Source organism: Gobio gobio, assembly GCF_949357685.1.
Source record: "Gobio gobio genome assembly, chromosome: 17".
In the NCBI taxonomy this organism is placed as follows: Eukaryota; Metazoa; Chordata; class Actinopteri; order Cypriniformes; family Gobionidae; genus Gobio; species Gobio gobio.
The window spans coordinates 22,767,466-22,795,039 of NC_137110.1; the positions used below are offsets into that span (position 1 = coordinate 22,767,466).

At 35.0% G+C, this 27,574-nt stretch overlaps 4 protein-coding genes across 4 annotated transcripts in view; 1 reads left to right on the top strand and 3 right to left on the bottom strand.

Moving 5' to 3' along the window:
• Positions 1-5,190, bottom strand: part of usp13 (ubiquitin specific peptidase 13) — a 33,422-nt gene extending 28,232 nt beyond the window's left edge. The window contains exons 1-3 of the mRNA XM_079841347.1: positions 5,034-5,190; positions 3,517-3,642; positions 32-92 (exon numbers count right to left, since the gene is read on the bottom strand). Of these exons, the coding sequence (XP_079697473.1) occupies positions 32-92; positions 3,517-3,642; positions 5,034-5,144 (298 nt within the window). The 5' untranslated portion in view covers positions 5,145-5,190. The remainder of the gene's footprint in view (positions 1-31; positions 93-3,516; positions 3,643-5,033) is intronic.
• Positions 5,191-6,639: 1,449 nt separating this feature from the next.
• On the bottom strand, positions 6,640-10,102 carry ndufb5 (NADH:ubiquinone oxidoreductase subunit B5). Its single transcript, XM_079840629.1, has 6 exons — positions 9,955-10,102; positions 9,306-9,391; positions 9,128-9,194; positions 8,975-9,036; positions 8,716-8,822; positions 6,640-6,846 (listed from the first exon to the last, which is right to left on the bottom strand). The coding sequence occupies exons 1-6, from the start codon at positions 10,070-10,072 to the stop codon at positions 6,726-6,728; spliced, it is 561 nt and encodes a 186-aa protein (XP_079696755.1). The 5' UTR covers positions 10,073-10,102; the 3' UTR covers positions 6,640-6,725.
• An 885-nt stretch (positions 10,103-10,987) lies between these two features.
• Positions 10,988-18,200, top strand: mrpl47 (mitochondrial ribosomal protein L47). The gene is made up of 7 exons (XM_079840300.1): positions 10,988-11,121; positions 11,249-11,379; positions 11,561-11,621; positions 11,704-11,800; positions 17,313-17,443; positions 17,542-17,637; positions 17,972-18,200. Exons 1-7 carry the CDS (start codon positions 10,991-10,993, stop codon positions 18,078-18,080), a joined length of 756 nt encoding a protein of 251 aa, XP_079696426.1. The 5' UTR covers positions 10,988-10,990; the 3' UTR covers positions 18,081-18,200.
• On the bottom strand, positions 18,038-27,090 carry actl6a (actin-like 6A). The gene is made up of 14 exons (XM_079840298.1): positions 26,901-27,090; positions 26,483-26,559; positions 26,221-26,395; positions 25,844-25,944; positions 25,638-25,735; positions 24,875-24,969; positions 24,461-24,567; positions 24,272-24,361; positions 24,118-24,179; positions 23,328-23,442; positions 23,166-23,246; positions 22,970-23,065; positions 20,060-20,146; positions 18,038-18,909 (listed from the first exon to the last, which is right to left on the bottom strand). Exons 1-14 carry the CDS (start codon positions 26,923-26,925, stop codon positions 18,829-18,831), a joined length of 1,290 nt encoding a protein of 429 aa, XP_079696424.1. The 5' UTR covers positions 26,926-27,090; the 3' UTR covers positions 18,038-18,828.
• Positions 27,091-27,574: the final 484 nt, after the last annotated feature.

The following is a 27,574-nucleotide window of genomic DNA, read 5'->3' on the forward strand; positions in this document are numbered from 1 at the left end:
TTTTTCTTATTTTACTTCAAAACAGACTTACCTAAAAATACTTTTCCATTCCTTCTTCTTGGTATGGCACCCCCTGCAGCACCTGTGGCTTTCTGTAATTAACATCAGGAAACATCATGGGTAATGAAGCTAAGTGTAATGTTACATTTGAAAAAACTGTCTATACAGAAAAACAAATATTACTGAATCATGTTGCAAATGTGATCAAATCTTAATATGCGCATCTTAAAGCTTTACAGATGGGAATGATCATTCTGTACAAAGCACATAATGGTAAAATCAATTGATTGTGGACTAAAGTATATTACTGAACACTTCTCATATAATCTCAAGTAAAAACAACAAACACAAAAGCTACAGGAATGGGGCCAGTAGTTTCTGGACAGATCCAGACATGAAACCATTAAATAATTAAGATCCTATTCTAAATGCCCAACAGATCAGTCATCATTAGGTCAATGCATAGGAGCAGGCTGGGAATCAACAGAACTGCTAAGATATGGAAACTGGAAGACTGTCATGGTAACAATTCAAAACACGAGACAATACCTTGGTATATGATTATTCTAAATTATACAATCATACTAAAATCAAAACTATTATACTTGATTTACTACATATTTAGTGTCGAATAATCACAGTTCATTTATCTTCTGTGTATGTAACATGCTGTTAATTTATCTATCATGATGTAAATATATTTACTGTAATTATTGTAAACAGAAATACCCATATATCCTTTAAATGCTCTTTATCTTGCTGATATTTCCTAAGAGGATTGGCACAGTAGGCATACTGGGCTAATCAGTTATAAGCCCATGTCAAAACCATTTTATGAATTTATGAATACACTGTGAAAACAAACAAACGCCTATTTTTCTAACAGAAAAAACTTAATTTTAAGTTAATTTGCTGCCTTAAATTTTTAAGTAATCAACTTGATTGTACACGTCATTTCAACTTAATTATATTAAACTGACTTATTATTCAAATTAGTCGAATCTCGTATAACTAACTAAAAATAGTTGAAATTGCACATTTATTTGTTGCTTAACTTTGCTTAAGTTATTTTGATGAGTTAAAGTAATGTAAAAAGTTGCATGTGTGCACTATGGACGGAAAACCATCACTTTAAAGCTGTTAAAATGCATTTGTATGGACAAAACGCACGTGGTAGACAGCAGCAGTTGCAGAGTGAGCTACTATGGGGAATTCTAAAATATTACCATTTGCTTCTACATTTTTCTTAACAGAAAATTAAATTTAAGTTTAAAATACTACGGCCTGGTTTCACAGACAGGATTTAGATTAAGCCAGGATTAAGCCTTAGTTCAATTAGGACATTTAAAAGGGTTAGTTCACCAAAAAATTTTAATTCTGTCATTAATTCCTCACCCTCATGTCGTTCGACACCAGTAAGAACTTCGTTCATCTTCGGAACACAAATTAAGATATTTTTGTTGAAATCCGATGGCTCAGAAAGACCTCCATTGACAGCAACGTAACTTGCACTCACAAGACCCATAAAAGGTACTAAAGACGTCGTTACAAAGTCCATCTCACTACAGTGGTTCTACAATAACTTTATGAAGCGACGAGAATAGTTTTTGTGCGCAAAAAAGAAAATCTAAATAAGGACTTGATTCAACAAGTTCTTGTCTTCCGCCTGGGCCTTTTACATGAACCCACGAAGCACCACGACGCATGCATGAGAATATGACGTAGAGCCGGCGTTCTGACACATGACCCGGAAGCGAGGAGCTTTGCTTAGAAGCAGAGGAAGACGCGCCGTATCTAAGCTGTTGAATTCTACATTGATCGTGCTTTAGGTCTTGGCATAATGGTCAAAATGGGGCTAAAGTGTGCGTTTCCTGGATGCCCGAACCGTGAGAAACGACGAACAAGTGCACGTAAAACCTTATCAAAGCCGCAAAATGAAAGTCATATTCTCGCGCATGCGTCGTGGTGCTTCGTGAGTTCACATCAAAGGCCTAGGCGGAAGACAGAAACTTGTTGAATAAAGTCGTGTTTTTTTGTTGTTTTTTTTCGCACAAAAACTATTCTCGTCACTTCATAAAATTATTGTAGAACCACTGTAGTGAGATGGACTGTTTAACGACGTCTTTAGTACCTTTTATGGGTCTTGTGAGTGCAAGTTACATTGCTGCCAATGAAGGCCTTTCTGAGCCATTGAATTTCAACAAAAATATCTTAATTTGTGTTCCGAAGATGAACAAAGGTCTTACAGGTGTCGAACGACATGAGGGTAAGTAATTAATGACAGAATTCTCATTTTTGGGTGAACTAACCCTTTAAGTAGTTTTTAAAAACGTGCCTTAGAGAAAACATTACTGATGTGCATCTTCAGACAAAACAATGGCACTGGTGTATTTTAAGATATATCAGTGCAAGTTGCTTTCAGTTAAAACAGCTCAAACATGCATTTTAGTCTGGGACAAGGCTTAAGCAAGAACAGTAACAGTAAAGGGACTATGAAATATAAATGTAATATGTTCAGATGAGTGAATGAGTGTTCCTCCTACCTCGTACTAGGTCTCCATAACATACCTGTACTACCTGGCTTTGCCAAACTTTATATATCCACTCAGGACTGCTTAAAATTATTGACACGTTAGGGCAATAAAGAAACACATAAATGAGAAAAAAAAGGGACGGGTGTGCTTGATGTTAAAAAGCATATTAAACACAGTAAGACTTTAAAAAGAACTCAATGCAGTACTCGCGCGTTATCACTCATGTGATATACACGCTCAAAACAGCCTCTCAGACAGCATTCAATCTCAAATTCAGATCTCTTTGCGCTTAACAGTCAAGTACACACACTGTTATGTCAAAATGCCAGTATTGGCAAGTATTCACATAAACAGTCAGTTATGACTTAAGTGAATGAAAACATTTGGGAGAAAATCAGATGTGTGTCAATAGAGTGGTGCAGCAGAGGTAACGTATTTTTCTACGTATTATATATAAAAATTCCATCTGATTAATCAAAGATATTATATTGAATATCAAAACAATCGTTAAATGCAGCCCTACTACAGTAGCCACAGTAGCCTAATAAGTATATCCACATAGAATCTGCCAAAAAAAGCTCCACAGATTTCTGCAGAATAAGAACACCTGTCATTCACGTTCCGCATATCCACAACTCCTTACATTGATGATTCACTGGAGCCTTAAGTTTATGTTAATGCTTTTAATTAATGCTTTTGTTATGTTAACAGTAATGCTACTTTGGAAGCACTAAATTCCAAAAAACACAGTGCAAGTTCTTCATCAAGACACTGATAGGACTGTGTCCATCTTCAACCAATGATTATTACATATTACTTTATCTCTTCTGATTTCTTTGTGATGTTTGTAAGTATAACATATTCAATACGTTCCTTTGGAGTGCAGAATAAAACATACGACCACACTTTTACCATTTCTATGAAATTTGCAAAGACGTCAATCCAACAATAATCTTGAAAATAAATAAAACATTGTTCTTACCTCTTTCACATGCCGTTTCAAGTGCATGTACACACTCTGTCCAGTTTTACGGTAATGTCTCTCCACATGTTCTCTTCCAAAACCCAGGAATGAGTTCAAACACACATATAGACCTCCTTCCGATTCCTAAAACAATGATGAAGCAAGATTTAAGCTAAGACAAAGTGTAAATAATGTACAACTCCATATGTCTACTTAGACTTATAAGACAACTGTGAATAAAACTGCTATTAGAGATTAAAGCAGACATATACATGAAAAGAGGACACACTTCAACATAGGAGAGCACAATCTAAAATAACTGCATCCTATTTACAATCTAGGGCTTCACTGAATATTAATGCCAAATATCTGGTATGTATTATTAGAAATACAAAATATGGACATAAGTCAAATTATAAATAAATACTTACATTAGTGTATTTTACTTAAAGATTTAAATTACTACACCATAACAACAAAGCTCCAATAAGTACTTTGGTACTTCTTTTTTGTTGTTCGACATGGTAATAATATGTTCTTCAGCTTGGCATATATAGAAATAACATTTATTCACAGTTAATTTCAGTTAAAGTTAAAGTTAAACTTTAAATTAAAGTTATTTTCAGTGTTTTGTTTCTTCTAAGTGTAAAAAAAAACAAATCTTTTATTGATAAAGAACAAACAAATAAGACGCTTCTAAGTTTATTCTGAATCAAAACACTGTTCCAGGGCTGGTGTGTGTTGGTTACGGTGTTGAGGGCCACCAGACTGAAAAACCTGTCACTAGCTCCTGGTGACACACGAGCTTGAACAGATAGTGTGTAAAAATAACCTGTCTTTTAGTCTGACATGATGAACTCCAAACAGCTGAGTCACCTTTAAAACTTTTACAGCTGGGAGCTAGTTGTGCACTTTATCCACGTTTATGTAAAATTGCCAAAATATATAGTATTATACATGATTTGTGGACAAAGCTTGTACACTTGAAAATATAACAACCCTCGTTGACCTGGATTCATTTTATAGGTCATGGCTGCTTACTGCTTGCTTATTAGTGTAGATTTAGGAAATCCCAGTTTTCACATATTTCATGCTACACAACACTCGTTTGTTTCTTGATATCAGGAGATATCACATTATACAGTCTGACCTCAACCAGTAACACTCCTAAATGTCCTACGTGGATGCCGAGTGCATAAGAACGTGGGAAATAATTATTTATTTAACACGCCTTTAAAAACAGAGAACATAAATTCTCTCTAGTACAAACCAGCGTTCAGACCTGCAGTGTTTATGCTCTCACTATACATCTCAAATCTCGTAAACGCCAACTGAAAGAGGGGAACTTGGTCACGCTGTAAGATGTAAACACCCGTGTGTTGTTTCTTTCTGAAGGCTGTCACTTAAGTTGAGCAGGAGAATGGTGGCCGATGATCCCCAATCTCTCTCGCGCGCTATACGCAGCTTTTCACGTGTTTGTGGGACGCCAGTTGTTGTTTACTGTTCATGCATGAAGTATTTGGCATGATACTCACAGGAGATTCGTAGGAAAAAGCGCATTCACTCTTGAAAACCCTGTCTCCTGTCCTCGGTACTCTAATGGTGGGCATGTACGGGACCAGTAGCTCTCCCAGATCTGTAGCCATCTTCACATTCCTGCTGCTCGCACCACTCTGAGCCTCGCTGGAGCAGCGTGTCAGGCAGAAGATGAGATGGGGCTATTTTTAAATCATACAGACCCGACATTCCTCATGGACCGAGGAGGGATGTGACGACGAAAACATTGGGAAATAGAGGGATGGAGGGTGGTGTATAGGGGAGGGAAACAATGGGTGTCCTCTTGGAAAAACAGTCAATATTTGACATGATTCACACTGACGCCAAGTGGCGTTACGCTCAATGAGATGGGTTTATAATAGAAACGGCAGCGCCAAATTACTCTTGAGAACCTAACGTTATGTTAATGTTTTCCCCCCTTTTTTTGTTTTTAAAAAGGAAATATTTTATGTTGTTTTATTATTAATTTAATTTCCATTTTGTTATGCATTTTATACTTACATTTTTTTTATTATTTTGGTAATTGGTGAAGTATTTGGTGCTTATTGAAATACTTTGAGCTTTATGAAATATTTTTTCTTAAATATATTATGTTGTTTTTTATTATTACTTTAATTTCCATTTTTTTATTATTCATTTAATTTCCATTTTGTTATGATTTTATACTAACATTATCTTTTATTATTTTTGGTAATTTGTACATTATGTTAAGTATTTGGTGCTTATTGAAATACTTTGAGCTTTATGAAATATTTTTTCTTAAATATATTATGTTGTTTTTTATTATTACTTTAATTTCCATTTTTTTATTATTAATTTAATTTCCATTTTGTTATGCATTTTATACTAACATTATCTTTTATTATTTTTGGTAATTTGTACATTATGTTAAGTATTTGGTACTTATTAAAATACTTTGAGCTTGTATGAATGTTGCTATACAAAGTAAGTGTATCATTTATTATTAATAATTTTTATATTTTGTGTCAGAAAGCTATTTTCTAGTTGATTATCTACTTATGTAATGTATTGTATAACCTACTCTAAATAACTAAAATTATTCAAAACATCAAACATATTGAAACTGATGTTTTTTGACTGAAATATTAAAAGGCTGAAGACATCAGACTGATAGTTTACTTGCTTGGAAGAGTAATTTATGGAATGAAATTAAATTTTATTCACACAGTTCTGGAACCATTTTATAATGGACATCATCTTCTGATATGTTACTGTAAATTTCTGATTCTAGTGTGACTTTACTGCAATAATGCAAATATTTTGTAATATTTGGGTTGATTCCACTTTTGTTGATATTTGTAACTTGAAAACCTGCATGACTTTTCTATTCCAGTGGAAGAAATTATGAATAATTTGGCCACTCGTTTACATTAAATAATAATAAATGCAGACAGGAACTTTCAAGATTCCATAAACATAAATTAATACTGAACGGTTTGAAATTAGTAAATAATGACAGAAGTTTCAGGTAAATCCTTGATGTAAAACTTAAAAGAATAGACAAGAGCAGTAAATTAGTTATAATCATAGTTTATTGGTGCCAGAGGCAAAGAAAAAGGGGGGGAAAGAGAAAAACATTTTTTATTAATAACTATACATTATACATTGTATAATGCCTGAATATTTTGGACATGTATGCATGACCACTCCTAGTTGTCAGGGGATGACTTGGGGCTGTAGTCGATGAGATCTTTATCAAGTGTCTTAATTTGGAACCAGGGTCCATCTCCTTTTTCTCTCATGTGTCGGCGGACTTCAAGTTGTTGTTGTCTACAAGGAAAATAGTGAATAATACATTAGAGACCATCAATTAGGCTACATAAAAACAAGATACATTTTTGTAAAAACAAAGTGTCTTTGTTGTTGTGGTACTGACATTAAATTGTACCTTAAGGTTTGACAACGCCATTATTTTAACCTTACAGACATTTTTGCTCTTTTCTTCTAATCCTTCAATACATGGTTTATTATATAGGAGGCACCTCAAACTCAAAATGAACCTACATATGGTGTGGATCACTTTAGAGAGCAGAATTTGAAAGGTCATGATAAAGACTGTTTAGGAAATACAGAATTAGATCATCTAAACCTCTAGGCAATCAAATGATGATTCTACCATGAACAAAATGGCTCACGATTTGGTGCCAATTTCTCCTCAACATATCAAGAAAGATGCATTAATAAAATGCTCAAACTCCAGCAATAGGAAGTCCTAACCCATGGAAAACAGTTGAATTCATTAGTAAATCTTGTACATTTCCAACTATTTCCTCCTAAGTCATATATTATACAGTGAATTCGTGGAAAAAGAAATGAAACGCTCGGTTGACAATAAAATGCGTAAAACACTGGTTCTCAAACTTTATGACTCAAAGGCCCCCCTGTGTACAACAAAATTATTTGATCAATACATTTCCTTTGGTATTTCTGCTGTAACTATGACAATTATTTTCAAACTCTTTTATTAACAAAAACTGCAAGTGTTGATAATAAATTAACTACAATTCATTTTGTGATTCCAGATCCAAGATTCTGATTAAAGAGATATATCACACCAAAAAAATGAAAATTAGCCCATGATTTACTCACTCTCAAGCCATCCTAGGTGTACATGACATTCTTCTTTCAGACGAATACAATCAGAGTTATATTTCAAATATGTCCTGGCTCTTCCCAGCTTTATAATGGCAGCCTAAAATTTACAGCCCAAAAGAGTGTATCCATCCATTATTAAAGTAATCCACAAGGGTTAATAAAGGCCTTATGAAGTGAATCGATGGGTTTGTGTAAGAAAAATATCTTTAAAACTTTATAAAGTAAAATATCTAGCTTCCAATGGACTGGCTTCCGTATTCAACTTACGCAAAAAGTGCAACGCCTCTCGCAGTTCAAAACGCTTACGCTACTTCCAACGCTTAGTTACGCTTTTCCCGTAAGTTACACTTCTTTGAGCTTCAAATTTTGGGCTGCCATTCAATGCCATTATAAAGCTTGGAAAAGCCAGGATATTTTTTAATATAACTCTGATTGTGTTCGTCTGAAAGTAGAATGTCATATACACCTAGGATGGCTTGAGGGTGAATAAATCATGGGCTAATTTTCATTTTTGGGTGAACTATCCCTTTAAGTTATTGAGGAGGGGGAAAAAAAATAATATTTACTTTTTTGTACATTTAAATTAAGTTAAATAATATTAACTGATAAGACTTTTGATTGAAATAATGTATAAGTAAATGTTGAAATAAACATGAACTAAGATATATTTCATTGTTAGTTCCTGCTAACTAATGTTAAAAAAATGAAACTTAAAGTAAAGCGTTACCAAATATTCTATTTATTTATTTATATATATTTATTCACACACACAAACTCATACACAGTATATAAACTGTGTAAAGAGTAAAGAGTTCACATGCATGTATAGTAGTAGTAGTCCTAATATGGCTTTTTAATGCCATGTCAGCATCTGAGGCTATCTTCATGGAAAAAATGGAGTTGCATAAATACAATAAAAATGAAAAACAAACAAAAGGAAAAACAAAACAGCAGGAAATATTATACACAATGTTTTACATTACCATATCATGCATGTATAATCTCATTTAGCTTAATTAGTTGAATCATGTGAAGACAGCTTACCTCATTTCAGCCTTCTCCGTCTCAATTTGGATAAGGGCCATCATTTTCTCATAGTCCTTCACTGGGCTGTCATAAAAGGTACGAGCAATCCAACGGGTGATGGGATGCTAAGTGATAATAAGACAACAAATAAAAGAAAAGACATGAATCATGATAGCAGTGACACAATTTTCATTTTTTATTCAATAAACAATGGGCAATTTTTACTTGTATATACAGTGTATTTGATGTTTTTATGCCCTTAAATATTTTAGAATACCTTGTAGTACTCCCAGTGCTCTGGTTCGTAGTCTTCAGGTATCTCTGCTAACTCAGCTTCTCCTGTTTAATGAATTGCAGACATTAATGAAGTTATTATGGATGGTACAGCAACTATGGGAAGGAAAAATTGTCAGGTACATCAGAAACTTACCTATGAAAACATTAACAAAAGTCACAAGTGCTGCCACAGGGATGCCAGTGAGAAGAATGTAATTTCTCTGGTGCAATGAAGAAAGATAGGGGAGAAAGATTGGGAAAATGTTATTTGAATAAGAATGCGCAGCAAGAATGATATGCAATTGACGTTAAGTACTTATAACATGCCTTACCAGCAGGTAAAGAAATCTTCTATCATAGAAGTCAGTGGGCTTGATGACAAACATCCTTTTCCCATGGCTCCCATGACGAACAACAACTGTAAAAGAACAAGCAAAAAAATATATATTAATAATAATGATAGCTTAGCATGTCAATATATCACTGTAATAGCCTTATTGCACGCAAAACACAATTTTTAAATCAACAGGAAGTCAGTTATTGAAATGAAATTAAGCAAGAGATACAAAATATACAAATTACAGCAAGACCAAAATTATAAATACATGTATTTATAGTATAAAGTGAAAGTGTTACATACACAATGAGGGCCAAAATATTGTGCTTGTCAAACCTAATAAATTGATTGTTCGCGATGCATATAACGTTAAACACTGAAGTGAAGGGTAAGAAGCTCAATACATTTTTTTAATCAAAAACTGTTAAATATGTCTATGTAAAAATGTCCATGATATATATATTAACATATCACATACATCAATTATTATGTATATAGGATAGGAAGGTTAGAGTGGGGATTGTTGTTGAGGCCAGCTTGTAACTTACACTTGACATGCTAAGCAAGCAAAGCAAGGTCACTGCTAGTTTTAATCTCCCTAATCGGTCATACCGTTGTATTTAGTAAAAATTCACATTCTTTACCTTGTTCTGAACGTGCAACAGTCCTGGAGATCAGATTTGAAGATTGGCATGATCGTTTCAGAGGGTTTAATCTGGCTGTAAATGCAGCCGCCGTCCGCAGTACGCTCATGCCCACCATGACTGTTGAGGGAGTGCGTGAAACACGGGCTTCACTGATTGGCTGATCTAACGCAGAGTGAAGCCATGTTGCATGTTCACTATTGATGCTTAGGGCAAATTAAAGGTTCCTTTCAAAAGAAAAATAAAATAAAATAAAATAAAATAAAATAAAATAAAATAAAATAAAATAAAATAAAATAAAATAAAATAAAATAAAATAAAATAAAATAAAATAAAATAAAATAAAATAAAATAAAATAAAATAAAATAAAATAAAATAAAATAAAATAAAATAAAATAAAATAAAATAAAATAAAATAAAATAAAATAAAATAAAATAAATAAAATAAAATAAAATAAAATAAAATAAAATAAAATAAAATAAAATAAAATAAAATAAAATAAAATAATGCTGCTGAAAAATAGTGTTATTTTCTAATTGACAGTAATTTACCCTTCAGTTTGGTGAACTACTCTATTCATTATTATTTCATACACTTAAAATATCAATATGCTTGTGGGTTTAAATTTCGTGTCTTAAAAGACTAAAACAATCAAATATATTTTATTTTCATATATTAAGTATCCAAAATAAACGGTGAGTGCACAGTAAAATGGTTATAATACAATGTAATGTAATCATATTCAAAAAGAAAACAATGTTACCTTTAATAAAAATCAACTGTGGAACAAAAAGTGCTCAAAGTTATACGCAAATGCATGACTATTTTTTAATCTTATTTTAAATCAAATAAATATGATTTTAAAAACGTGTTGGATAATATTTTATAACCAATTTCATTTTTGTGTGCTCTGGTGTTGTACATTTTGCAACAAACCGTTCGAACTTTTAACGTGGAGAAATGTGTTGTGGTTAATACTGTCCAACAGGTGGCGCTGCACGTTTCCGTTCATTATTTCGTTTGACATTGTCAAGATGGCTGCGGCCATTACGAGCCGCATTACTGCTGTCTGCAGACAATTTCAACGTTTTGTTACAGTGTCTTCGCGCACACAGACTCAATATGCGTCCCAAGTGCTGTCTAAATTTCACTCGTGTCAACGAAGGTATGTTTTTCTCGCTGATAATATGTTGGGCTTAAATGTCAATGCATCATGATCTACAGAAAGAAAGAAACATGTTTTAATATATCACCAATTAATTTGAACTCTTTTCATATTTCTCGCAATTTAGACAAATGTATGACTCGTGGTGGTTCAGAAGTTCCATGAATAACAGAGCACTCCACACATCTTGTGTCAGAAAAGGATTGGAAGAGTTTTTTGACCTGCCAGAGAACTGGGGGGAACAAACAGTTAAATCAGGTACCAACCTCAATGTTTATTGTTCACAGTTACTATAAGCTGTAGGTTGTGTCTCAAAACATTGTGAGCTCCTACCATATTATATGTGTACTATATGAATACATAAGAAAGTCATAGTAATGGTCCACCACCACTTAATGATAACACACAGTGTTAATAATGTTGTCTCGTAATCTCATAGGTGCTCCATGGACTGCCAAACAGCTTAGGGTGAAAAGTAATGAAGACCTACACAAACTTTGGTAAGAGTAATTTTTACAGTTTGAAGACTTTTAAAGAAAATTTGTAACCACTAATAACCCACATTTCATTTTTAATTATTAGGTATGTTCTCTTGAAGGAAAAGAACATGTTACTCACTTTAGAACAGGAGGCGAAACGACAGTGTGTTCAGATGCCCAGTCCAGAGCGCATCAAAAAGGTATGAAATGTTCAAACTTTATTAAAATGCTCGGTTTCTGTTGATAAAATGGATAACCTTAAATACAGGGACAGTACCATGGTACAGTGATGATGCAGTGCTTCCCATGGTATGTACACTAACCATTCAAAAGTTTGGGGTAATTCTTTTTAAAGAAATGCTTTTATTGCATTAACCAAAAAGTGACAGTAAAGACTTTTACATTATTACAAAAAATCAATTTCAAATAAATGCTGTTCATTTCAACATTCTATTCATCCGAATCCTGAAAAAAAGCTTCATCGTGGTTTCCACAAAAATATTCGGCAGAATCTTTCAACATTTATAAGGAATGTTTCTTGAGCACCAAATCAGCATATTAAAATTATTTCTGAAGGATCATGTGACACTGAAGGCTGATGAAAATTCAGCTTTGACATCACAATAATTAAATTACATTTAAAATGACATCAAATATATTAAAATAGAAAAGTTTATTTAAATTTATTATCAATTATCCAATTATCTAAATTGGATTATTCCAGTTCTTCCACCTTTGTTCTTAAAGGACATATTTGCACAACCTGCCAAGTTGTATCTGTTGTATTCTTGGTCTCGATTAACTTTTTAAAGGGTTAGTTCACCCAAAAATTTTAATTCTGTCATTTAATTACTCGCCCTCATGTCGTTTCAAACCCGTAAGACTTAAGTTCATCTTCGGAACACAAATTAAGATATTTTTGATGAAATCCGAGAGCTTTCTGACCCTCCCATAGGCAGCAACGTCATTACTACCTTTCTGGACCTTGAAAGTTGCAAACACATGGTTAAAATAGTCCATGTGACTACAGTTGTTCAACCTTAAAGTCCCTGTAAAGTCAAAATTAAATGTGTTCTGAGTTTGTCACACCACAGACAAATGTTAACCACCCCGGCAAATTTGAATCATAAAAAAAATCCGCTAAGAGAATAAAAAAGCTTATCAAAATCTTGAAAAAATAAGCAGCATTCTCTGCTCTCAAACGCTGGGGGCGTGTCTGCTGTTGGCGCAATCGCGGGAAAGCTGCCGTGAGCACACACACAAGACAACACTCACGTTCACGTATAGTTCACAACGGCACCAGATGTCGGCGGGACGGGAGGATGAAGGCCCGGGTGGGAGATAATTGGTTCGGCCCCATTCTGCAGCGGATTATCAGTGAATTCCAGTTGTCTCAGATGAAAGTTTGTAAAACTAACGTTATCCGGTGTGAAGTCACTGCAGAGGCAGGTGTTGGTGGTGATCATCAGCTCTCCATCAAGGTAGCTGTTCACAAAATTAATCCACCTCTTCTTGATATCATCGTTTTTGTTTTGTAAACTGTTCTGTAAGTTGTAGACTGTAGTAACTAACGGTACTGACAGTAACTCGCAATTGAGCCGGCGAACTGATGCAAATGTTGGGGAAGGGGCCAAATGCACAGTGGCTCCAGTGCGCCATCGAGCCACCGTTTTAGCCCCGCTCAAAAAATCCTGAACACCGCAACGGTGAAAAACTGTTTCTCCACAATTCAGTACTACACAGGTCACAGTCTTTGTAATGTGTTTCAGTAATATATATTTCTAACATTTATAATGTGTTTAGAAACAAATCTCATGATTGCCTTTACAGGGACTTTAAAGGGTAAGTTCACCCAAAAATGAAAATTCTGTCATTAATTACTTACCCTCATGTCGTTCGACACCCGTAAGACCTCCGTTCATCTTCGGAACAGAAATGAAGATATTTTAGTTGAAATCTGATGGCTCTGAAAGGCCTCCATTGGCACAATGGCACTTTACACTCTCAAGACCCTAAAAAGGTACTAAAGACGTCGTTACAAAGTCCATCTCACTACAGTGGTTCTACAATAACTTTATGAATCGGCGAGAATAGTTTTTGTGCGCAAAAAAACCCTAAATAACGACTTACATAGTGATGACGATTTCAAAACAAGGCATCATGAAGCTTCGAAGCGTTATGAATCAGTGAGCTGAATCATGATTCGGATCGCGTGCCAAACTGCTGAAATTTGGCGATTCAAACCGCTGATTCGACTCAATGATTCATAACGCTTCGAAGCTTCATGATGCCTTGTTTTGAAATCGTCATCACTATGTAAGTGTCAAAAATTTGTGTTCCGAAGATGAATGAGGGTCTTATGGGTTTGGGTTAACATGAAGGTGAGTAATTAATGACAGAAATGTCATTTTTGGGGGAACTAACCCTCTAACGCAGGGGTCTCAAACTCGCGGCCCACGGGCCACTTGCGGCCCGCAGGATTATATTTTGTGGCCCCCTTCTTGACTTCAAAGTTAGGGTTAGTGCGGCCCGTGCGTTGCTCTGAAAAGCACCTTTTTGCTGATTTGTTGTGTGTGTAGCGCTTGACACGCTTGCTGCCTCCTTTGTGTGTGTGAGAGAGAGAGAGAGAGAGAGAGAGAGAGAGAGTTGGCTCGCCCCTCCCTCGTTCAGTATAATTGGTTGACACCGCGTGATTGACAGGAACAGACGAACGAAGCTGATCAGACAGTTGAAACGAATGTGGTCTAACAGCGCTCGTCAATGTCAAAATTATTGAGATGGCCAATCAAATCAAAGCATGCGGGGTTTACGTGGCTGGTGTACATTGCTCAGTCTTCACACACAGACGAGCAAGTCAATCTATCACTTAATGCCGTTGCTGAGAGACTGTATTCTTTCCGGTGAAATCACAAAACAAAATGCAAACGTGTCCATGGTCTTATTATACAATCATTGATGAACATCTTTGATTTTAATGAAGAAAAACTATATGAGAGCAGATTAGAACCCGGAACCTTTGACACGGTTGACAAAAATTCTACCACCAGACCACTAGAGAATTTGAAAGTCTTTTGCAGATCTATGTATTTATTCACTCACTCATGCGAAGAATATCGGGACTAATAATATATTTGACAAATTAATGCAAATATTGTTTACAAATAGTCCCAAAAATATTATTTCCCAACTTGAATTAGACCTAGAATTTCGTTCACTGTTCTGTTTGACCTGTTACGGCCTTGCTGTGAATTAGACATGTGCTGGTAAACGGTAATACGATATACCGCAATAATGAACATGCACAATCTTGTTATCGTGGGCACTTCAAAATACCGTGAATAATTATTTATTATGAATTATTCAGATTTTTAGAATGTATTTTAAGAATACTTTACCCATCAATCGTTTAAAATGAACAATGCCTCAAAGAGGAACGCGCACTGATGTAAACAGACCGTTCATGAGCCGAGCACATGGCGGAAGGCGTGAAGATGCACTGAAGTGCACATTCACTTTCAGACAGCAGAGGGCGCTGATGGAACAGCAGAAATACAGCCGTTTCCCCAGTAACCACAATCCGGTGCTCGTCATCACATAACCTAATACTTAAAGACTTTAAAGTCATTTTCAAACTTAAATTATTTTTTTAAGTTTTAAATTACATGCCCTAGATATTGTTTGAATATGTTCTGACTGTTGTTCAATCACATACTTTACAATATGGCTCCATTATTTAACATTAGTTCATTCATTAACAAACTGACAATGAAAAATACTTCTAAAGCATGTATTAATCTTAGTTAAATGTACATTTCAGCATTTAATAACACATTATTAAAATCAAAAGTTGTAACTGTATTATTTAATGGACCTGAGCTTACACTAACAGTTGCTTTTTTAAACTAACATTATCAAAGAAGAATAACTTCTGTAAAAATGTAGCTATTCGCTCTTTGTTAATGTTAATGCATTAACTGGCGAGACATTATTGTAAAGTGTTACCTATTGTTCTTTATAATTCTTTAGCACTTTAATCTGTTTCAAATATTTGTTTACTTTATACATTTTTGTGTATTGCTTTATTGTATTTAAATGTTTGGTTCTTTTGTTATAAGAAAGTTTTTAAACCTGTTATAGTATGACAACACTTTTTCTGCAACTTTTTTTTAAATATCGTGATAATACCGTATACCGTGATAAAAACTTCAGCAATTAATCGCAACATGAAAATTTGATACCGGCACATGCCTACTGTGAATTAGTCTATTATTTTAAATAAAATTAAAATCATTCATTATTTCATATTACATGATTTAATTTCTTTAGGCTATATTTAGTTCAAATTCAGAGGAACAGTTCATGTTCAGAAGAAACATTCATGTTGAAGAACTGTTAATAATAAAGATTGAGAAGTTTGGATCAGTTGTGCTACTTTTTTTTGGAATACTTGAAACACTTTTTATGTGTAATACTTGATGCTGCCCAGCCTGACCCAGAGTCTACCTGCAGCGGCCCCAAGGTAAAATGAGTTTGAGACCCCTGCTCTAAGGAATGACAGCCAAGAGCAGCTCTTAAAGGATTAGTTCACCTCAAAATGAAAATTTCCTGATAATTTACTCATCCCAATGCCATCCAAGATGTTCATGTCTTTCTTTCTTCAGTGGAAAAGGAAATTTATTTTTTTGAGGAAAACATTTCAGGATTTTTCTCTACACAAAGTACTTCAATTGCAACCAAAATGTTGAATGTCCACATGCAGTTTCAAAGGGCTTTAAAGTGCTTCAAATGGTACTGCTATCCCAGCTGAGGAATAGGGTCTTATCTAGTGAAACGATCAGTCATTTTCTAAAATTTTTTTTTAAATGTATATACTTTTTAACCCCGATTGATCGTCTTGTGCTGGTCTGCAACGAGCCAGGCATTACGTAACATTGAAAAGGTCATGCCGAACGTGGACGGAAGTACCGCCCCATTGTTTACAAAGCAACGTTCGAAGACTAATACAAACGCTTTTTTTAACAAAACAGGTAAAACAGTGATAAATTCAATAAAAAATATTGTTTAGGCCTATTCACACCTATAAAAATAACGGTAACACTTTACAATAAGGTTCATTAGTTAACTACATTAGTTAAAATGAACTAATAATGAACTGCACTTATAAAGCATTTATTTATCTTTGTTAATATCAACATTTACTAATGTATTATTAAAATCTTGTTTACATTAGTTAATGCACTGTGAACTAACATGAACAAACCATGAACAGCTAGATCTTTATGAACTAACGTTAACAAAGATTAACTAATGCTGAACAGAGGAGTTGTTCAGGTTAACTAATGCATTAACTAATGTTAACTAATACAACCTTATTGTAAAGTGTTACCAAAATAACTATATTAGCGGCCGGTATCATTGTTTATTCTTCCGCTTGATGCTCGAGCTCATTACAGCAGGATGGATTTCGATTGGCTGTCAAGTGATTCCAATGATATCGTTTCTCTGTGCCATTATCGTCGTAGCTGTGGTATGAACTCTGCTATTCTTTAATATTGAGAATTTTTTTTAGAACTATATCTTTATCGTCTTTGGTGTGAATGTGCCTTTAGTCCTGGAGTTCAAGCATAGGGTGAATCTATGCCTGTTCTATGCTTGTTCAATTCATCAGGTGTACATGGATGAACCTATATAAATTCTGAATTCTTTTAATAGGTAGAAAGGTCAATAATGCGTCTTGACACTATTGTGAAAGAACGTGAGGATGCTCTGCGCTTACTGCAGACGGGACAAGAGAGAGCTAGACCAGGCGCATGGCGAAGAAATGTCTTTGGCAAATCCTTCTGGTAAGCAAATCAAATAAATGTTGTTTTGCAGATTGTTCTATTATGCACATCATCTATATTGTGTAACGTAACTTATTACGAGCATGTTTATTCATCAGGTACCGCTTCAGGGAACACCCAATCCCCTGGCACCTTAATTCGAGATACAAAAGGAGGCGATTCTTTGAACCATCACATGTCGCCCCTTACACAAGGTATGTCTCAAATTTTACAAGTCTACGGAAAAATTTAATTAACTTTTAGCATTTTAACTTGTCATTTTAATACAATGGAAATGGCGAAGAACACCTAAGGGAAAATTATATTTCACAGCTTTTGAGATCCCCCAAGAAACTTTGCGTTTGCTCGCAAATATTTAGCATTTTTTGCGAGTGAACAATGTTACCCTAGGAGCTCTGTAAAATAGTTCCAAACATGAGATAGCTGATATATTGATAGTTTTCAATGAAAACTCTTTGCCTCTATGACAAATGTTATTACACTTTCTTGATGCACAGAAACGTTTAACTCTGCTATTCTGAATTTTAGGTTGAGCCTTGAAAAATACCTGAGGAGTAAAATGCGGAAAGAGAAAAAAGAAAAGAGAGACCAAAAAAAGCTTGCAACGATGTTTCCAAAAAAGACTGCAAATGCATGAGACCATTGAAAAGACCTTTCACATTTAATGTCTTTTCAACACATAATACTTTTCATTTCTTCAGAAGTTTGAGTATCAGAATGTTGTACAGTCAAATAATAAATTCAAACATGTAATGGAGTTTGTGTATATTTATCTTTTTATGCTAAATATGTAAGTTATTAGGATTAAAAATCCGTTTTCCCTCAATATGCCAGTCTGAACAGACAGTTCAAATGTACCAAATATTGGAATAAAAGTACACAACTGCATTGACATTCTTACCCATTCAAACAAGATGATATCAATTTAGACCAGTTTAACAAAAACAATTTTATTCCCAAAAGAGCTGATCAATTGTAAAAAGCATAACACATTTGGTTTTCCTGTGGTGCATTTTCTAGTAAGTGGCAAAGTGGTGGAAATTAAAACAAAACAAAAAACCTTTCAACTGTCCTAAGCACTGATACAATTAAAGGGTCATAATTCCCATGTACCAAAACGCATAAACTTATCGCTGTTATTTAAAATTAATCAGGTGGTCAGAAAAGTTTGTTGCCAAACTGGATATGAAAATATTGTGTGTGAGGAGGAGTAGAAAAGAGTGCAACCACATTAAACTGTTTAAAATATGGTTTGTTTGCACTAAAAATAACAGCAAGTGTCCTTGTTAGTTCCTGAGTCCACTAAGAAGGCTTTTTCTACTGGGTGGTATATTTCTTTTCTCTTTCATCTCCTTCAAAAGGCAACCAGGTGTTGAAGGAACTGGTTAGGGACACTTCCTGTCAACACACTGTTTCCCACCTTCCTCATACTCCTGTTTTGAAATCCACATTTGCTGAAAAGTTCCCTAAAAGAAAGTGTCATAATTATTATATTATGATGTTGCTATGGTGAACATATTGACAATAACTCAGATTTAAAAAAAAATTCATACATGTATAGATGTGTTAATACTACACATACAATAATATAATCCAGTGCCAGTAACTGGTGCAAGCGCTGGTCGACACTTAAATGTCATAAAACGGAAAAAAAGATGACAACCATGCAATGTGTAGATGCTACTGTTGCACAAAATCATGTCAGAGGAGATGACAGGCAACGGTGAGACACTTAATATTTTTAAACTGGAAAATTTAAGATACTGAGGGGATCTTCCAATAAATACAATTGTCAGCATTTGTTTAAAAAAAAATCTATTATGATTTTTTGGGTTCTACAAAGGGGATGGTTAGACAAACCCAGGCTGAATTCAAAATCGCCCCCTAAACCCTCATTCACTTTTCCCTACGTTAGTCAACTAATATAGTTCACTTGAAGGAGTGAATGAAAACGAGTGTGTGAAGTCCGACAGTCGTTGAGTGTACATCGGCTGTACACTCGTTATTGCGGTGCAATGTGGGATTGAATGAGTGCACTCAATAACGTCCACTATGGCTTCGGACACCACTACAAATGGCTGTCCCCTTGAATAGTGCAATATCTGAGGGTATAGGGTGCGATTTCGGATTCAGCCCCAGTTTTCAAAAAAAAAAAGTTCTTATAAATTCAGTTTACACCACGGAACTCTATCGTCTAGTTGACAGTCATCCAGATAATTTTCAAAGTTTCTACTAACTATATAGAAATATTGAAACAACCAGAATATCCATTGGTGTCCTCATTACTTTAATTTCACCAACAAATCTCATCTTGAAGTATAACCAAGCGTCAAGTAAAATTTATTTAGCGCTTCACAATACCATAATTTCCAAGCAGCTTTACAGAAAGTCTATAATGCCTTGATGCTTTAACAATTTTTAGGGCTGGGTGATATAACGATATATAACAATGATTTAAGTTATCATCCAGATTTAGATATACCTTTACTGTATTTATAGTGTTGTCTAGCAGATCAGTTTATTAATGACACATAGCATTAACAATAATTATTTTGGCCACAACACTCAATTTAGTTAAAATCTGATATTGTGCCAGTCCTAGTGAACACTACTCACCAGGGATGCGAGGATGGAGCCCCCAATCCAGGCGCTAAATCGGCGCTCAACAGTTGTGTTATTGGCTATCAACTTCAAACGCATACTCTGCAGAGAGGGCACAACAACAATTCATGTTATCATAAAAAGCACTGAAGACCCTACTGACATTTTAATAGACCTTAATCAGGTTAGATGCCATATTGAATTTAACATGGATGAAAACGAAGCTGTGAGGTAGTCTTTATAATAGCACACTGTATACAGGTCCTAACTTTTAAAACCGTTTCATGGAGTTGTCTACGGAGTTTAGTGGAAAGACGAACAATCAGCCTAACAATTGGTATTAAGGGTGTAACAATACCCCTTATGTCACAATTCAATACATATCACAATACTGAACTTACTATACGATATTATGGCGATAATCCAAGACGTATGCCAAAAGGTTAACAAACAAAAAAAAAGTACAGTTAATTAAAATGCTAAATTTGGTATTACATTGGGGGTGGAAATGAATAGGCTTGGACTTGGTGCTGGCAACCCAATGCACAGGACAATGGTGACACCAGAGTAAAAATATTCATGATTCTGAAGCTGAAAATGCTGAATTATTTTAGATGAATATGCTTGCACTTGTCACTGACTAGATATATAATAAAAATCATGTCGGCTTCTTTTTACTGGTAAAATAAGAGATTTGGTATCAGGACTAGGGGTGAGGGGTGGGAATCACCAGAGGCCCCGTTGATTCGATATTATACTTAAGCCACGACACACTATTGTGATTTTTAAAATATAGCGATATGCTGAGTATTGCAATAGCATATTAATACGGCCATTATGAATATGCTCATTTTACTTTCACTTTAAAATTAGCACCAATCTGGGGGCAGCAATTGCTTGAATGGTGTGTTCGTTGTTATTCTGAATGAAAAACAACAAAAGGCGCTTTAACATTTCGCGTTGAAGCCAAATCTTCCATCGTCGTCTTGTCATTCAGCTCCTCATTCTCTGATGAATTAAATCTGACTTCTGCTGCTGGTCTGTGCTGCGATTCTCGTTCGTCTCACGCTGCACGTTGTCTCTAACTGAACTAAATGATTTTTACTACTATTAAAAAAAAAAATCAAAACAACGGTGGGGGCAGTGCTGCCCACGGTGGGGGCAGTGCTGCCCGCAGTAGGCAAGTAATGCAAGCTTCTTTGATTGTTATTGCGTGAAGTTCTGTTGCATTGCAGTGCGCAGCTGGCTTGCACTTGTGTGTCAGTAACTAACACAAACATGGACAGAGCGGTTCACTTTCAGAAATATGTGAGAATGCGCTTCCTGCACACACGGCTCACTGCGCACATGTGTGAGCAAGAGTGATATTACAGTCTGAATATTTCCTGCGATATAAGAACCAAGCTTACGGTAAAATTCTGCACAATATGAGCTGATTTTTTTTTTCCCCCACAAAAATCCCCCAATTGCATTATTAAACATTATACATAGTAGTTCAGGGTTCCTACACAATTTTCATTTCAAAATTCCATACTTTTCCAGACTCGAATTTCCAGACTTCCTACAGATTTTTCCGACCATATTTAACTTGTTCTGATAAAATGTTTTCAAATTCAACTGCTAACAAGTGTTACATTCTAAAGATTTAGTATTGGCGTTTTTGCCTTTTATTAGGATAGGAAAGTAGCTAGACAGGAAGTAAGGTGGGAGAGAGAGGGGGCGGGATTGGGAAAAGTCCATGAGGCAGGACTCGAACTCGGGTCTCCCGAAGCACAACAGCACTACATGGCGAACCACTTACCCACAATGCCATGGGCACCGACAAGTCTGTTACACTGAGTCAAAACCTCTATGTAGGCTATCTAATATTTAGAAATCCTATATTAAAATATTGCCTTTTGTGACCTTAACGATCAAAATGCTAAATCAGTCACAATTTTTTTAAAGGGTTATTAATTTACCCAAAAATTTAATTTCTATCATAATTTACTTACTCTCATGTCATTCTAAACTAATAAGACTTTTGTTAATCTTGGAAATCTTGGACACATGAAGATATTTAAAGGATTAGTTCACCTCAAAATGAAAATGTCCTAATCATTTACTCACCCCAATGCCATCCAAAATGGCAACCAACTCAGTTGGTCGCTCAAAAACTTAATTTATCTTTCACTGAAGAAAGTAAGTCATGGATATCTTGGATGGAATTGAGGTGAGTAAATGATTAGGACATTTTCATTTTGGGGTGAACAAGTCCTTTAATAAAAGGACTGAAATCTCTCAGATTTAAAATATTAAAAATGTTAATATAATAAAGTCTTATGGTTTTGAAAGACATGGGGGTGAATAAATGACAAATATTCATTTTGGGTGTACTACTACCACTGTTGAACTGAGGAAAGGAAGGAACACACAGGTCTGACCTTTACTGCCAGGCTACAAGTTTTTCATTCATTGAAAAAACGATTGTGTATATATTTATTATATACATTTAGAAATTCTTAATTTTATATTTAGAAAATGAAATAGGGACAATAGTCTGGAAACATAAATATTTTTCCATACTCTGATTTATTTTTTCCATACTTTTCCAGACCTGGAAATCACTCAAATCAAATTCCATACTTTTCCATACTTTTCCAAACCCCGTAGGAACCCTGGTAGTTTAATGTAGGACACTAAGACTCAATTTTTTTCCTCAGTCATTTTAATTTTGGGTGAACTATACACCGTATATATTGTCACTATCCACAATACATATAGTTGCATTATTGCGAAACCATATATTGTTACACCCCTAATCGATATGTTGTTAAACAACAGTGCAATGCATTGACCACACTGTATTTCTCATTCCTGACAAAAATTAAATAGGGTGCTACCCTGACTAAGATCTATAAAGCAAAAATACAAAATGCCACTTACTGGTGGTGTCTTCTGCGAGAGTTCTCTATTAAGTCTGTCTGTAAAGCCTTGGATGAGTGTGTTTCCTCCTGTAACTACCACACTGCCATACAGACCCTGTCAAAAAAACAAAACAAGGGCAGCATAATGTCACTTGCATTGGCAGCACAGTCACAGGACATGTAAATGTAAGTAAAGCAATGCTTTGAAATCTTACTGGTCGAATGTCTATGTCACACATGCCAACACTTGTGGTCACAACATGGCCAACTCCCAGCATGGTGTTCCCTGATAGACCCTGTGAAAATGAAGACTAATGAAAGTTAATACTAGCAATTTCAGAATGAAACTTGGACAGAGTAAAGAGGATATTTCTTGCCTTAGCATTTGAAGGATCAAACAGACCCTCAGGGATCTTAAGTCTTTCCGCTCCAAAATCACAGTTGTACCCATTAGGCAGCTCATAGTGAACAGTGGGCATCTGGGCAGCTACTCTGTACAGGGCAGATTGTAACAATGTGATGATAATGTTTCTCACAAGCATTTAACAAATCCAAAAGTTCAAAAAGTTTTGAATTATGACATTTAAACCTTTTAATGTTATATACACTACCTTTCAAAAATTGGTGTCCGTGCGATTATGTTTTTGAAATGAGTCCCTTATGCTCACCAAGGTTGCATTTATTTGATCAAAAATACAGTAATATTGTGATATATTACAATTAAAAATAACTTTTTCAATATTAATATATTTTAAAATATAATGTATTCCTGTCATGGCAAAGCTGAATTTTCAGCATCATTACTTTCTTCAGTGTCTCAAGATCCTTCAGAAATCATTCTAATATGCTGATTTGCTGCTCAAGAAACACATTATTATACATGTTGAAAAGAGTTATGCTGCTTAATATTTTTGTGGAAACTGTGATAATTTTTTTCAGGATTCTTTGATGTATAGAAAGTTCAAAACAATAGCATTTATTTAAAATATTTTTGGTCACTTTTTGGTTAGTCACTTTTAATCAATTTAAATGTAATTATGTAATGCATCCTTGTTGAATAGAAGCATTACATTTTCTCCAAAAAAAAAATAAATCACTGACCCCAACATTTTGAACAGTAGAATATTTTTTTTTTTTTAAAAAGAAAATAAAAGAAAATTAACTTACTGTTCATCATAGGGTGAATCTGACACCTGTAGCACAGAGGCCTGAAAATCCTGTATGACAGTCTGAAATGACAGATAGCAACATTTAATACATCTTAAAATTGCACTTCAGTATGTTAAGTAACATCCACTATGATTCAGTTCTGATCGCTTACATTACACATATAGTTATGCCATGAACGGGTAACTTGAGGTAGTTTCTCTTTCTTCTTCCAACTGGCTGGGGCTCCTTCACGAACTGAATCCTTTAATGAAAAATTCAATTCATTTTACCTGGCATGAGAATTGCAATCTCAAAACAGATGATAATATGACTGAAAAGAAAACACTACAGCAGGCCTCACCTTTGATGCAATCATATACGGAGGTACTATTTCAACACTTAACTCTTGGAACAGCTCTCTACATTGCATACTCATGAAGTCACCAGCAAGAGGAGACTTTACAATGCCTGGAAGATCATAAAACACACATTATAGAAATGTCAACAACTGAAAAATAATATACATACATAAATATAATTTGAATGACATTGTGGCTTTAAAAAAAAAACATCAAAAGCTACATTCATGATAAATTAAATAACTAGATATTTAAAAATAAAAAAATACATTTAACCAAAATGAACCAAGATTTTTTTTTTATATCTGGTGTAAAAACATTTATTAATAAAAAGTGTGAATTAAACTCTGGCATAGTAACATTAAAAACAGGAAAGTCCAGTAAAATATGCTTAAAGTCTAAGTGATTCAAATTACCTTGTTGTAGAACATAACCATCATGCACTGGAATAGCTGTCGTGTGTGTTGATCCACTATCTAACACTAAACCCGTGGATCGTCCATTGGCAAACCTGGAACCCTGAGTAAAGGATTCAACATTTCATGTTCCTGATTGCATTTTAAGATTGATAATATGATACCCTGCCCATTGTGCTCAAATGTAATAATTATAATAAATAAATAATAATAATAATAATAATAATAATATAATAAAAGGTTAACAAAAAATGTTATTGTTAATTAAAATGCTAAATGCGGTTACATTTATATAGCGTTTCTCTGGGTACTCAAAACGCTTTACATATAGAATGGGGAATCTCCTCAACCACCACCAATGTGCAGCATCCACCTGGATGATGCGACGGCAGCCATATTGCGCCAGAACTTCCACCACACACCAGCGTATTGGTGAGGAGGAGACAAAGTGATGAAGCCAATCATATGGGGATGATTAGGAGGCCATGATGGACAGAGGCCAATAGACAAATTTGGCCAGGATGTCAGGGTTACACCCCTGCTCTTTTTTACACCCCTACATCCCCCTGGGATTTTTAATGACCACAGAGAGTCAGGACCACGGTTTAACATCTCATCCGAAGGACGGATTCAAAATTTAAATCAACTATTGTCATTCCTCTGCTACTGTACAAGTAGTAGCCACCTAAAGCAATTCTAAACACATGACATTGTCTTCTACAAAGATCTGGATCTTCACCAAGTCACTTCAAATAAAGGATACGCAGAAAGGACAGCCGATTTACACAAGAAGAAAGCAGGAATGTTGTAATGCTCAAACATTAGCTCAGTCAGCTTCTCTCTCTTCGCTCGCGTGTTCCACTGCAAGAGGAAGAAAATAAGATCACAGGGAGTTGAGTGAAGCATCCTAGCAGATGACACATAAATTATGGGAATTGGGATTAGATTTATGCCATAAAATCAACATACCGAGGCCTCTGACATCAGGACTGGATGCAGACTGGGCTCTGATTTGAAGTGCATTTTGTAGGTGTGATCTAAAATGGCTTGGAAACTGTCCCAGTCCTCAACTTCAGAAAAGAAAACAGAAAAATGTGTGTAAAAACTTGTATTGTTCATATGCATGAATGCGTGTGTGCACATGTATATATTCCCAATATTAAATACCAGTTAGGCAAATTTTTTAAAACTTTCTTAATTTTTACTTAAAATAAACCTCTCCGAACTTGGAGCTGATTTGAATATGATACGGCTGATAGGATACAGTAGGAAAAGGGAGAAGAATAAGTTCAGGAAAAGGCAGATTCTAACTCTGGTCAGTCGTGTCACTCTCCACACCAACTTACTCATCCCATTTTTAAGAGGTGACATGACCTCCATGCTTTCTCTAGGGACCCTGAGCTGGTTAGTGTCGATGTAGTAGGTGGTGCCACTCTGTTTTCCCTTCTCTCCATCTGTCTCCATCGGTGTACTGCCATCCTCCCGGTCCAGAGTCACGCCAATCACAGTAGGAAAATCAGCCTACAAACCATAAAACAATTAAATGTTTGCTCAGAACATGTTTTTCAGCTTTATCACCAATATATGGATCCATCTTACTGTTCACACCTTGGGACAATCCTCTCCTGCATATCCAGCTCTCACTGAGTATGAGCCCATGTCAAAAACAAGAGCTCCAACTTCATCTGTGTAGAAAAAAATGTCCAAGGACAAACAGATGAGGATACAACTAAAGGGAAACCACGTTCAGTATTCATTAAGTAAAAGGACAATACTGTAGTCAAGAAATATGCATGCGAGTCCGTTATAATACATAACTCGTTTTTATTTTATTAACTTCGCACTCATTTAGCAATATGCAATTGTATTCTGCATACTATTAAACATAAAAACCTGAAACGTCAGCTCCGGTGTTATTTTCACAAAATAATAGCAGAAATAATAATTGCATGCTAGTTTGATGGCTAGCGAGCTCATAAACGTGGCGCATTCATTCATTTGATTCTCCCTCCAAAATCGCACTTACCTCCGCCATACACTCCGCCACTCATTTTTACGAATGATAAATACTGATCGAAGAGAACAGCCTAATTTCGTGTTTTAAATACGGGGATATAAAATAAGAACCGCAAGATTCGTATTTTCACTGTCACAACAAAGGAAACGAATCAGACATCTTTGTCTTGGAGAGGATGGTGGTGGCTCGCCCTTGAGGTATTTTTAGCAGCGCCACCAATCGGTCAGGAGGATGAAATGAAACATGCAGACTTGCTGGAATTACTTCACAGGTGTGTAACTACTGAGGAAGTATATTTGAATGTAAGAACACAGTGTAAAACAAATTACTCGTTTAAAAGTCAAAGCATATAACAAGTCTTTAAAACTAAAATGCAACGATGTAACAATAAAGTAACATTTGGAACAACTTATTTAATCATCAAGAACTTTTCCACTTTAAAGCACCTGCAATGGAAAGGTTCCATGCATGTTAAAGGTTCTTCATGGAATTAATTGTTAAACTTTTTATTATAGCTGATTATACCCTGTTTAGAATAAATTTCATCCAACTTAAGGCAATGTCAATATAATTAAAATGTTTTGGTGATAAATGGGGGGTTTCTTCAGAAGGACACTGATGACAATTCATAATTGTGTCCAAATATGTTTAAACTCAAATAGATGTCATTGGCTGTAAAAATT